Genomic DNA, 13,926 nt, shown 5'->3' on the forward strand with positions numbered 1-13,926 from the left:
GATTTCTTTACCAGGGGCTGCTGGTTCTTTACCAAGCAAACAATCCTCATTGCTTCCTCACTCTCAGGGATGTTGTCTGGCAGTGGGGGAAGAAGGGGCTCAAAGTCCTTCTGAGCTACCGTGTCGTGGGCACTGAGCAAGGCCTGGAAACAGAGAAGGAAAAGGCAAATGAACCTCACGCATAGGATGCACCCACCTAGAAGATGCTGACTCAGTACTGTGTGAGACACACGACGACAACCAACACGGACGCGCCAGGCACAGTTCTAAGTGTTTTATGTGGATTAACTCAATCGTCACAGTAACTCTGAGGCAGGTGTACACATATTTTTAACTTTTAAAATTTATTTTTATATAATTTTAAAGTTTACTTTCCATGTTCAGTTATTACAAAACACCGGCTGTGTTTGTACAGTACATCCCTGTAGCCTGTCTCACACACAGTAGCTCATACTCCCCGCCCCCTCGCTCCTGTATTGGCCCTCCCCACTCGCACTCTACTGGTCGCTCCTAGCTTGTTCTCTGTATCTGTGAGTTTGCTCCTTTTTTGTTATATTAGATTATTGTATTTTTTAGGTTCCCCATATAAGTGATATACAGTATGTCTTTCTCTGTCTGACTTATTTCATTTGGCATAATTCCTTCAAAGTGTCCGTCCGTGTTGCTGCAAATAGCAAAATCTCATTCATTTTTATGGCTGAATGGTATTCCATTGTGCGTGTGTGTGTGTGTGTGTGTGTGTGTACCACATCGTCTTTATCCATTCGTCTGTTGATGGACACTTACGTTGCTTTCATACCTTGGCAACTAGTGCTGCTATGTACATTGGAGTGCTTGTATTTTTTTCAAATTAGTGTTTTTGGGGGGTATATACCCAGGAGTGGAATTGCTGAGTCAGATGGTAGCTCTATTTTTCGTTTTATGAAAAACTTCCGTACAGTTTTCCATTGGGGCTGCATTAATTTACCAGGGTTCCCTTTTCTACACATCCTCATGAGGCAAGTATATTTAATGTCCCCATGTTATAGATAAGGAAACAAGGCACAGAGAGGGTAAGCAACACACAATTTATTCTTTCATTTCTGATAAAATGTATTCTGTCATGTTCTCATTTCCTGGAAACCCATGTAATCCATGATGCTCCTGTAAACTTGAACTACAAAATAATTATTGTAATAGTTTCCCCAGGCAAGGTAGAATGAGAGGCAGTAATCAAAACATCTTGCTGGTTTAATTTGTCAATGACACCTAAGATCCCATGTGAAACAGGATGAGAAAAAGCAGTCCCCTGGTTTAGGGTACGATCAAATAGTTCCGGTGTGTTAAAATTTCATTTCATGGGGTGGGGAAGTAGTCATTCTACAACTCTGCTTGAGACTGGTGGACAGAACTCTGTTGGAACTCAGAGAAAGTTCTGTAGGCTTATCTTGTGAAATAAAACTTTTTGACTCAAAAATTCCATTGCTCCAGATGCAGATATTCTCTTAAAGTTCTAATTTGTTAATAAATTGGTCTCAAAACCTGTAAGGTAGGGTTCTGTTCTGCAATCAAATGTTCTTTATATACCCCCTCATAGAGCTATTCATTATTATACTGTTTTTTCCAAATACCTTCATACACTTTATCTCTGAAACTTAAAATATTTCCCAGTTGGAAAGGATGTATGGTGCCTTAATTGTCCCCCAGAATTTTAGAGGAATGGTGGCTTTTCAGGGGGAAAACAAGATGCCATGGGAAGTCCTGAATGCCTCCATATAAATAGAGCCGGCTTGGCTCCATAACCAATGAGATTAAGTTGCCCATCAGTCACATCTGAGTCCCACATCTTTCAGTATAATCTGTTGGTTACCCACATACAGTAAAAGAACATCTATTCCTAGAGCACATCTTTATTTCTTCTTCCCAACTCTGTCAATGTGCTGGATGGTTGTACCTTGTCAATTTTAGCAAGCACTTGCCTTAAAGTGTGGAGCCTGGAGGATCTGTCTTAGCTCTTGGATCTCAGGGGACTTGGGGGTTTCGCGTAGTATCTTCACTACCTGGTTGGTGGGAAAACATACATGTGAATTTTTAATAATCTTTATCACCTAGTTAACATCACCCAGGTTGGATAACAGGTATATTGACATGATATTTACCTAAGAAAAGCTGTTACTAAAGCCTTCTTCTTCACCTTTAAAGTCAGGTGAAATTAGCATTTTTTCCTTATTCACTAAACTTCATTACAGCAGATAGAATCCAAGACTGGGGATAGATCTAAACCACAGTGCCCTTGTCCTGGCACCTCACAGACTTGGGGGAAGGACTAACTTAATCGCGTAAGATCATATACACGGTATGTGCCAAGGCAGTTTCCCTCAGTGCCTCTAAAGTGACTGTTTGCTCATGTGAATGCTTTATGGGCAAGTTAAGATATCTGAGTTCTCCAGGTACAGGCTCAGTTACCTGGAAAACCAAGTAGCTTTAATCCCATGGGATGTTCCATTTTTCAGCTAAAAAACAAAATGGTAATTTGTATTTTAAGGCTTTTATTTGATTAGTAATTTTAATGTTTGTTGCAACAATAAAAAAGTGTTAGAATAAATTCTGATCCCTTTGCTTTGGTTTAAGTGTAGACCTGGCTTCTGATAGAACATAAGAGCTTTCAAGAATTTAACTCTGTAAATCCTCACCAGTCAAGCAACATCACATCCAGTCAAATGAAAACAAGAGGTTTAGCAAACTTCACCTCCACTCACTAGGGTTACAGCTGAATAAAATCACATGTATGTGTTTCCCCATGGATAGCTAAGAACAATTTGAGTTGTTGATTACTGGAGTTTTGGCTGTAAGGCTTTATTTTTTTTCTTTTTAAAAGTTTCTATTAATGTGGTTTGGACAATAAATAAAAATAAAATGGATTATATTCATGCATCCAAATATTGGGCTTCCATGGTGGCTCAGACGGTAAAGAATCCACTTGCAAGGCGGGAAACCCGGGTTTGATCCCTGGGTGGAGAAGGTCTCCTGGAGGAGGGCATGGCAACTCCAGTATTCTTGCCTGGAGAATCCCCATGAACACAGGAACCAGGTGGACTATGGTACATGGGGTTGCAAAGATTCAGACATGACTGAGCAACTTTCATTTTTCAACAAATATGTATTGAACATTGACTATGTGCTAGGTATTGTTTTTTGTTTGTTTGTTTTTAAATATGTATGTATTTATTTACTTGGTTGTGCTGGGCCTGTCGTAGCGCTCGAAATCTTTGATTTTTTTCTGAAATGCAGGATCTAGTTCCCTGACCAGAGATCGAACCCTGGACCCCTGCATTGGGAGGGCAGAGTCTTAGCCACTGGACCACCAGGGAAGTCCCTAGACACTGTTTTAAGTGATGCAAATACAGCTGTGAATAGGCAGACACAAACCCCCACACTCATAGAATTTACATTTTTGTTAGGAGCCACAGAAAAGAAGTAAAATGTGTAAATAAAAAAAAGAATAGTTTTATTTGATGATGAAAAGAATTAAGAAGAAAAATAAAACAAGGAAGGTGGATAGAGAGTGCTATGAGGGGATTGCAGTTTTAGATGGGGTGACCAGAGAAAGTCTCTGTGAGAAGCTGACGTTTCAGTGGAAACTGGAAGGAGATGTAGAAGCATATCATGTGGATATATAGGCAAGAGCATTACTGATGTAGGGGATAGCAAATGCAAAGGGCCTGCAGCAGCAACATGTCTGATTCAAACATCCACAAGCGGTTCATGAGTCTGAAGCAGAGTGAATAAGGGAGAGGGTGGTAAGTCAACATCCAAGAGAGGTAGCACTATGTTTGCCTATATGATAGCTTTGATGTTTACTCTGAGATAAGAAGTTGTAGAAGAGTTTGAGCAGGGAAGTGACACATTTTGACACATCTTTAATTCAGAATGTCTTAATGGCTGCCATGACAGGAATAGATAGGGAGCAAGAGTAGAAGGAGACGACCAGGCAGGATGCTACATTGCAATTATCCATGTAAGAGAAAATGATGGCTATATGCAGTGATGCAGCAGAGGTGGTGTAGCTCGGGTGTGGGTATGAGAGAAAGAGAAAGTCAAAGATGATCCCAAAGATGTTGGTTTAAGCACCACAAAAACAAAAATTGTGCTCAGTCATGTCTGACTCTTTGCAACCCCATGGACTGCAGACCACCAGGCTCCTCTGTCGATGGAATGTTTCCAGGCAAGAATACTGGAGAGGGCTGCATTTCCTACTCCAGAGGATCTTCCCAACACAGGGATCGAACCCACAACTTTGTGCCTCCTGCATTGGCAGGAAGCTTCTTTACCACTAGTGCCACCTGGGAAGCCCCATGCAAGAACAAAAATAGATAGAAAAGGCTGGAGGAGGAGCAGCTTTGGGGTGGGGATGATCAGGAGCTCAGTTTGGGACCTGTTAAACTGGAGGGTCCATTAAACAGTAAAATGGGCAGGAGGCAGTGGATATAAGAGTATAATTTAGCGGAGAAGTCCAGACTGGAGAAGTAAAATTGGAGATCATTAGCAGAAAAACAGGAGAAGGCAATGGCACCCCACTCCAGTACGTTTGCCTAGAAAATCCCATGGACGGAGGAGCCTGGTAGGCTGCAGTCCAAGGGGTCGCTAGAGTCGGACATGACTAAGCGACTTCACTTTCACTTTTCACTTTCATGCATTGGAGAAGGAAATGGCAACCCACTCCAGTGTTCTTGCCTGGAGAATCCCAGGAACGGGAAGCCTGGTGGGCTGCCCTCTATGGGGTCACACGGGGTCGCACAGAGTCGGACACGACTGAAGCGACGCAGCAGCAGCAGCAGCAGCATAACTGAGTCGAATATTTAGGGAAAAAGAGAAAAACAGACACATTTCTCTAGAAATGTGTTTTGTTTTAATTTGGGGAGGCAGGAGGCCAATTGTCTTTCGTCTTTTAAAGCTCAATTAGAAGCAAGGATTAGATGCATAGTCACCAATTAAATATTTAGAGCATTTAAACTAGCACTATGAGTAAAATGGCATCATGTTAAAACTACTATTCTGTGGATGAAAGAAAGCACCTCACCTCACAGGATAACGCCTGTGCATGGGGTGTGGCAGGAACGAGCTTCTTCTCTTTGAATTCCTGGAGGCTGTCATAAACCTGCAGAGGGGCAGCAAGGAGAGAATGATGTACTGAACAAAGGTTTGCCAAGGGGAGAAGCAGCCTGGGCAACGGTGCCAGCAGGTAGGCAGCCTGTGTGCCAACCTTTAATAAGGTTTGTTAGGTTGCCAGAACTTTTTCACCTTATAATTAGAAGCTTGTACCCTTTGACCAACATCTCCCCATTTCCTCCATCCCCCAGCTCCTGGCAACCACTAATCTCTCTGTCTCTATGAGCTCCACATTTTTAGATTCCACATACAAGTGAGATGACATGATATTTGTCTTTCTCTGACTTATTGCACTTAACATATTGCCTTGAGATCCACCCATGCTGTCCCAAAAAAGGAAGATTTCCTCCTTTTATGGGTGAATAATATTCCATTGGACATCCCATTTCTGAGGATATTGTAAAATGAAATCATTATCTCAAAAACGTATCTGCGCCCCATGTTCACTGAGGCTTTATTCATAATAGTCAAGGGCTTCTCAAGTGGCATTAGTGGTAAAGAACTCATCTGCCAATGCAGGAGATATAAGAGACCTGGGTTCAATCCCTGGGTTGGGAAGATCCCCTGGAAAAGGAAATGGCAACCCACTCCAGGATTCTTGCCTGAAGAATCCCATGGATAGAGGAGCCTGGCAGGCTACTGCCCATGGAGTCACAAAGAGTTGGACATAACTGCGTGACTTAGCAAGTACACAAAAGCCAAAACATGGGGGAAAAGAATCTGTGTCCAGCAATGGATAAAGAAATCAGGTATTTTAAAGCCAGTGCTGTAAGGAGTACTTCTGTGTTCACACTAAATACATTGACACCTCTTTTAAAAATATTAATATGCACCATAAGGCTGACCACATTTCACACCTAAGTGAAGGAAACACATCCCCCAAAAATAACTTCAAAAGGATCTTTCTTGATAATAACATTTGTTTAGAAGAACAAAATTTTAGTCAGATAGTAGACACTATTGTATAGTGTGAAATTTCAGCCAACTTATAAAAGAGAGCTTCAGAGTAAGAAAAACTTAAGATACCTAAACAGAACTGTGGACATTTCATTTCCTAATTTATAAAAACAAAGAGGAATGATATTTTAAAGCCTTTTTATTTGTCCTGAGTTGACCTCAAGGACAAAGGGTTATGGACAGCTGCGTATGGGGTTGCTGATGGCCATTTTCAGTGGCTGCTTTGTGATCCTGGGGCCCCTGGAAGAGAGGAAGGTGAGGGCAGAAAAGAGAGGAGCTGCTATATTCTTTTCCACTCAAGTAATTTCCTTCCTGAACTTGGGGTTGTGTAGGTCTTCCTTGAACTTTTTCCCTGTTGAGATTTCCCGCCATGTGACAGGCGACATTGCTGGATGAACAGGTGCCGCTCCCAAGGCCATGGCTTCAGAACAGTGGCGCACTCACCTTGAGTAGAGCCTGCAGCCACGGGGAGTGGAGGAGGTCATACAGGAGGCACACTCCGTTCACGTCTCGGCTGTAGAACAGGTTCAGCTCCTGTAGCACGAGCCTCAGGAGGTGCGAGATCCCTAGGAACAGGAGAGGGCAGAGATGGAGCGGCAGATGAGGGCGGAAAGAAGGGCAGGTGTAACAGGAAGGACAATTCAGACCATGAGGAGGCTCCAGGGGCTCAAAAGGAGAGGAGTGGACACTGCATTTAAAGCCGAAAGATCTACCTTCTGGCTCTGTTATCACTGTGTGTGCTTCAGAAAACCATCCAACTCTCTGGGAACTAGTTCCTTATAGAAAATGAGGGTATACTTGCTTTGCTATAGAGTTCTTGCTAACATTAGATGAACTAATAGATCACAATATACAGATGAAAAATTTTATGAGAGCAGTATTGCTTTCCCCTCCTCAGTCCTAACAGCCTCTGGTTTATTCCAAAATTATATAGTTGTTTTCTGGATCCTTCAAATATGCAGTCATCTGTATTTACCCTTTATGAAAATTCTTACTGAAAAACTCTCCCAACAGGCTCTTAGAAAATATTTACTCATGTATGTGCCTGCGCTGAGTCTTAATTGTGACACGCAGGCTCTTTCAGTTGCAGCTTGCGGAATCTTTAGCTGCAACATGTGAGAGCTCCCCGACCAGGGATCGAACCTAGGCCTCCTGCTTCTGGAGTGAGGAGCCTTAGCTACTGTAGCACCAGGAAAGTCTCTCCCAATAAAAAGGCTTTTAATACAAACCTCAGGGTTCCACTATTAAAAGGACTGGACAGATTTTAGCAAATGGTTGTTTTTATAAGTGTTTTCATAGAAATCCTATTTGTTGCAATGACATTCTGAATGTGAACAAGTTGCAAAGTTCTAAATAGAAGTAAAACATTGTGGGATAGGAAAAAAAGATTCCTCATCTACTGTATCGATTTCTTTCCTTTCTGCCTGAAAAATTGCTTGGACATATCACTAATAGATGCAACAGTACACTTCAGAGTGTATAACAAGTTCCATATAGAAATCAGAAAAAATCTATCAGAATTTCTGCCCCTAAATTGGATCACATATTTAGAGTGATACTGAAAGGCCTTTCTGGTCTAGAAAAGGAACTTGGCACCACATACCGTTCTCCGGATTGGTTCCCGTAGAGAGCTTCTCGTCCTTCTTGTCTTTTTCATCTGGAAGATCTGATCCTTTGTCTGACTGTATCATCCTCCTTGCCCAAGATTTCAGAGGGGATTCAGAGCTAGGGAACAGATCAACAAACAGCACACAGCTCGTCCAGTCACATTGGCCCCATAGCTGTTAGTACATATAAAGGCATATATTTTCAACTAGCAATAGTCCAACTGAGCAAGTTGGACTCTGTGCTACATTCACACCAGGATCCACATCAGATAAAATGGTCCTGGGTCCTGCCCAGTGGTACTTCCTCTCTAAATTCACCACCACCAGCTGCGTGGACGAGAAAACTCACAAAACATTCCTTCTATCCCCTCTTTTTTATTTTCATTTATTTTTAAATAAATACTTTGACACTTTATTTTTTAATGTGTTTATTTATTTATTTGGCTGTGCTGGGTCTTAGTTGCAGCGTGTGGTATCTAGTTCCCTGACCAGGGATTGAGCCTGGGTCACCTGCATTGGGAGTGTGGAGTCTTAGCCACTGGACAACCAGGGAAGTCCCTGTTCCCCTCTTTTTTTAAACAAAGGACCAAGTTATATTTGTTTATTTCCCACCTCTTTGCCTTGTTGATTTTACCACCATTCTGAGTTTGGAAGGGCCTTCTCTGGCCTGACTCCATCTAGCCTGTCCATCTGGCCCTGTTCCCTTTCATTGCACCAATGGCACTGGTCACAGTTGCAAAAGTTATGGATTACTGCTCTAAATACCATTAGAGTTTATTTTATATATTGCTATAAGTAGGTTTAAAGAAACAGAAACTCCAAACAATAGTGGCTGAACAGAGTAGAAGTTCATATCTTGCTCATCTAAGAGTCCAGAGGCAGAGACATCCCAGGGCTAGTAGGGCTGCCCCACTCCTGAAATTGTTAGAGAATAGGCTCCTTCCAGCCCACGGTTCTGCCTCCTCAGGATGCAGTGTGATTCTCATCTTCCTGCTCTAAGATGGTGGCTGGATCTCCAGCCCTTACGCCTACATTTCAGCCAGCAGGACGAGGATCAAGAAAATGAGGGCAAAGGAGACATGCTCCCTGCTCTTTGAGTTAGTTTGACAGAGAGAAGTTGTCCTACATGATGGGAAATCACTTCAGGCCCTGTAAACTTTCAAATGTCCCACTGGACTCTCATGTTGCTGAGAAAAACAAAACAAAAAACTTACAATTATCTGACCCCAGGTGGTGCTAATGGTAAAGAACCCACCTGCAAATGTAGGAGACATAAGAGACCTGTGTTCAATCGCTGGGTAGGGAAGATCCCCTGGAGAAGGAAATGGCAACCCACTCCAGTATTCTTGCCTGGAGAATCCCATGGACAGAGGAGCCTGGGGGGCTATAGTCCATAGGATCACAAAGAGTCAGACACGGCTGAAGCGACTTAGCACACACACACCAAAACTCAACTTCTCTTTATAAACACAAAGTATTTTTGCACAGTTTTAATGTACATTGAATTTTCTGGAATGTTACTACCATAACTGAAGAATGAATTTACTTCATTTTGCTTGGACTTTATCAAGCCCACCATTTCAGAAAAACCATGTCATTGACGGTAAAGCTGCTTACAGTATATAACACACACTGCAACACACCAGGCTGCAGCTGTGTCTGTCTGCATTCAAAGCCGCTGATTCCCTAGAGAATTCTTTTATAGGTGCAAACGTGTTACTTCATTATATCTTTTGGTATAATGATATCCCATTTTATACATTGTAATAGTATCTTACCAGCCACATAATTTACTTAATTAAATAGAAATTAAGTAATTAGTAAATTACTAATTAACAGAAATTTACTTAATTTCTCTTTCTCATTATTACTAGGATTTTGTTTGTTTGTTTGTTTCATGTAAATAAGTGCATTAGTCTGGGCTTCCCCAGAATCAAACACCGAGCAAGGATTCTAGTGAGGTGATTTGCTTGGAAGGTGATCCAGAACATTAGTAGGGGAGTGGGGTATTAAGACAGGGCAAGGGCGGAAAGACAGTAAAAGGTGTTATCAAGCAAGAAGCTGCTCTGGGTACTGTGGTGCTTAACCCATGGAGAAACAAGGGGCAGGGAGTGGGGTTATTCATCCCAATGCTGCCAGATACTGGTGGAGGGCTTTCCCCAGAAAACATTACTTCTGGGCCTTCCAGCCTGCTTCATGTGTGCATTCACAGAGTGTGGACGTAGAATACACCAAAAGGGACAAGGTAGGGCACTGATAGTACTTGTTACAGGAGGATAATAATGAATAAATCGGGAATTTTTTTAAAAGGAGCATTTCGCATTAGTTGTTAAGGACATGGGTATTGAATCGGATGAGGCTGAGACCACTGTCTAGAATCTAGACAGACTGTGGTGTTGACTCAGGGAGGATGTCTAGGAAAAGACAGATCATCATGTAGTCTCTCAATTCTAAGGCAGTGAGAAGAACAAAGCAGAAAGCTGTTACGAAATCTTACACATTCTTGCCCAGTCACATTGAAGTTTTCTAGTTTGCTAGATTCTGCCAAAACTTGACATCATAAACTTTTGCCCTGCCCAGCACCACCCATCCTACCCAGCCCCAATTCGGTTTAAATCCTCCCTTGTTCCTGCATTCCAATTTTTGAGCCTCTATTGAATCATTTAGCACAACAGTTGCTTATACGACTCATCTTCCTCCCTGGAGGGGAGCACTACCAAGGTAGCATTTGAAAAGGGAGATGGGGTGTCTGCCAGACAAAATTCAAAGCAAAGAGATGAGTCTAACACCAAGCCATCATACTTGGGCAACTTCTTAAAATGCTTCTCACAAATTGTATGTTCTTGGTGAGGCAGTATGAATCAGACAATGATGCTATGTGTGCATTGTGGGCGAGCCATAGTTCTTCCATATTTAATGCCCAGATGACAGTGTGCCTGACCAGGCCTATCCATGCAGCATATGGGACACTGGAGACTGGAGACTCCTGAGATGAAACTGTGAGAGAAACTTACAGACTGTGGTTTCTATGTGCGTGTGTGCTAAGTCCCATAAGTCATGTCTGACTCTTTGCAACCCCATGGCCTGTAGCCCACCAGGTTCCTCTGTCCGTGGGATTGTCCAGGCAAGGATACTGAAGGGGTTGCCACGCCCTCCTCCAGGGGATCTTCCTGACCCAGGGGCGAACCTGAGTTTCTTTTGTCTCCTACATTGGCAGGCGGGTTCTTTACCACTAGTGCCACCTGGGAAGCCCAAATATTATCTGACATTGTTGTTCAGTTGCTAAGTCATGTCTGACTCCTGTGTGACCCCATGGACTGTAGTCCACCAGGCTCCTCTGTTCATGGGATTTCCCGGACAAGAATATTGGAGTGGGTTGCCATTTCCTTCTCCAGGCGATCTTCCTGACCCAGGGTTCAAACTCATGTCTCTTGCATTGGCAGGCAGATTCTTTACCACTGAGCCACCTGAGAAGCCTTAATAGAAGGTTTCTATGCTGCTGCTAAGTCGCTTCAGTCGTGTCCGACTCTGTGCGACCCTGTAGATGGCAGCCCATCAGGCTCCCCCGTCCCTGGGATTCTCCAGGCAAGAACACTGGAGTGGATTGCCATTTCCTTCTCCAATGCATGAAAGTGAAAAGTGAAAGTGAAGTCGCTCAGTCGTGTCTGACTCTTAGCAACGCCATGGACTGCAGCCCACCAGGCTCCTCCGTCCATGGGATTTTCCAGGCAAGAGTACTGGAGTGGGGTGCCATTGCCTTCTCCGAGAAGGTTTCTATAGTGAGTTCTAATTATCAAAGTGTGTATGTGCTCAGTCACTCAGTCACATCTGACTCTTGGCAACCACAAGGACTGCCGTCTGCCAGGCTCCTCTGTCCATGGGATTTTCCCAGCAAGAATACTGACTTCAGCCTCATTCCTTGTCAAAACTTGGATCGAGGCTGACGATCCTTGAGGCAAACAAATGCAATCTTACAGATAAGGAATCTGACACTCAGTGGGGTATTCAGTAGATTTCACAAGTAGTAAGGACAAATGTTTTCCTCCTTTTTTTTTCCATATTTAGCCCTGAAACATGGTAGTCCCTGGCAAAAGATTGTGATGTCCTTTCCTTGCCTGCCTTTTTATGACCGTCAGCTGAGACTTAATCTGTCTTGAGGATGAGAATTCTTGATTGAGACTGTAGTAGCCAATCATAGGCAATCCTGAGCTAAGTAACACAGGAAGCATGGCCAATTCTTATTATTAACTTAGAAGCTGCATTAGTGTTATTGACACCTAAGAAATTTGCCCTAATGTTATTTTAAAAATCAGTATATGTGAACTTTTAAAAATATAGTGATTATTAAATGCCACAATCCTTACCCATATTATGCTTATTTTTCAAAACAATGCTTTCTACTAGACAAAGCTGAAAAAGCACTTTAAACTTAACGATGAGAAACAGTCTGTACAAAAATGGCTGGCTTCCTCTGGGTCAAAAGGCTGTTGACTGGGACTAAGACAAATGTTCAGCTTTACTTAGGCTCCACAGCAATTTATTATTTCATACTTATGAAAGGGTTTCTCAAAGCAAAACCTGCTCTTTCAAAATCAAAAAATTCTCCATGCAACTAAAGCATTCATGCATCGATGCAACTAAAGCGTTCAAATATTACTCACAATTTTTAGCTCTTAAAAATTGACAGAGGGCAGACATTTGTATTAATAGATTTCTTCTGGTAACTGGGGGTCATCTGGAAGGGTCTCTTACCTGCAAGACTGCAAACATGTAACGCTGCTCCTATGCAGAGAAAAGCTTTAGCAGGAAATACCAGTGGGCTATTAGGTACCAAAGTCACCTCACTGTTCTAGATAAAATCTCGGTGCATCCTCTTTGATCTAATCCACGGAAGCCTAACCCCGCCTCACCACTAAATTACACTTAAGCCTCCCCTGTTACAAATCTTCCTACGTGTTCCTAGCACTGGTTTCTTGCACTGGATCTGTAAAGTCCAACATATCATTTTCAAACCTTCGCTTTAGTATTTCCTGATGGCCAGCACATAGTAACCAAAAAAAGATGAATATTTTTGTTGACTATTTCAGGAAAAGACACCCCATGATAGACAATAGCATCTTTATTGAAATCTAAGGAAAAAACTGATACTTGAGAGTAAGCTGACTTACTAATCTCATTTTCTCACATTATGGTGAGGAAACAAATGGAAGACTCTTCATCCAGTAATAATGAGACTGATACATGATTTCCTTCTGGAAGTTCAGTTCAGTTCAGTTCAGTCACTCAGTTGTCTCCAACTCTTTGCAACCCCATGGACTATAGCACACCAGGTCTCCCTGTCCATTACCAACTGCTATAGCTGCTCAAACTCATGTCCATTGATTGGTGATGCCATCCAACCATCATCTCACCTTCAATCTCTTCCAGCATCAGGGTCTTTTCCAAGGAGTCAGTTCTTTGCATCAGGTAGCCAAAGTATTGGAGCTTCAGCTTCATCATCAGTCCTTCCAATGAATATTCAGGGCTGATTTCCTTTAGGAGTGACTGGTTTGATCTCATGGCACTCCCAGGGACTCTCAAGAGTCTTCTCCAACACAACAGTTCAAAAACATCAGTTCTTCTGCACTCAGCTTTCTTTATAGTCCAACTCTCACATCCATATTTGACTACTGGAAAAACCATAGCCTTAACTAGACAGACCTTTGTTGGCAAAGTAACGTCTCTGCTTTTTAATATGCTATCTAGGTTGGTCATAGCTTTTCTTCCAAGGAGCAAGGGTCTTTTAATTTCATGGCTGCAGTCACCATCTGCAGTGATTTTGGAGTCCAAGAAAATAAAGTCTGTCATTGTTTCCATTGTTTCCCCATTTGCCATGAATAGGAATAGGAGTACGTCAAGGCTGTGTATATTGTCACCCTGCTTATTTAACTTCTATGCAGAGTACATCATGAGAAATGCTGAACTGGAAGAAACACAAGCTGGAATCAAGATTGCCGGGAGAAATATCAATAACCTCAGATATGCAGATGACACCACCCTTATGGCAGAAAGTGAAGAGGAACTAAAAAGCCTCTTGATGAAAGTGAAAGTGGAGAGTGAAAAAGTTGGCTTAAAGCTCAACATTCAGAAAACGAAGATCATGGCATCCGGTCCCATCACTTCATGGGAAATAGATGGGGAAACAGTGGAAACAGTATCAGACCTTATTTTTTGG

The 13,926-nt window shown here is 42.4% G+C and overlaps 1 protein-coding gene across 1 annotated transcript in view; it reads right to left on the reverse strand.

The window, feature by feature from the left end:
• MPP4 (membrane protein, palmitoylated 4 (MAGUK p55 subfamily member 4)) overlaps nucleotides 1–12,504 on the reverse strand; it is a 44,777-nt gene extending 32,273 nt beyond the window's left edge. The window contains exons 1-6 of the mRNA XM_010860975.1: nucleotides 12,465–12,504; nucleotides 7,709–7,830; nucleotides 6,550–6,671; nucleotides 5,060–5,137; nucleotides 1,959–2,039; nucleotides 12–143 (exon numbers count right to left, since the gene is read on the reverse strand). Coding sequence (XP_010859277.1) covers nucleotides 12–143; nucleotides 1,959–2,039; nucleotides 5,060–5,137; nucleotides 6,550–6,671; nucleotides 7,709–7,796 — 501 coding nt within the window. The 5' untranslated portion in view covers nucleotides 7,797–7,830; nucleotides 12,465–12,504. The remainder of the gene's footprint in view (nucleotides 1–11; nucleotides 144–1,958; nucleotides 2,040–5,059; nucleotides 5,138–6,549; nucleotides 6,672–7,708; nucleotides 7,831–12,464) is intronic.
• Between the last annotated feature and the right edge of the window lie 1,422 nt (nucleotides 12,505–13,926).

Source organism: Bison bison, unplaced genomic scaffold (genome assembly GCF_000754665.1).
Source record: "Bison bison bison isolate TAMUID 2011002044 unplaced genomic scaffold, Bison_UMD1.0 scf7180017864471, whole genome shotgun sequence".
In the NCBI taxonomy this organism is placed as follows: domain Eukaryota; kingdom Metazoa; phylum Chordata; class Mammalia; order Artiodactyla; family Bovidae; genus Bison; species Bison bison.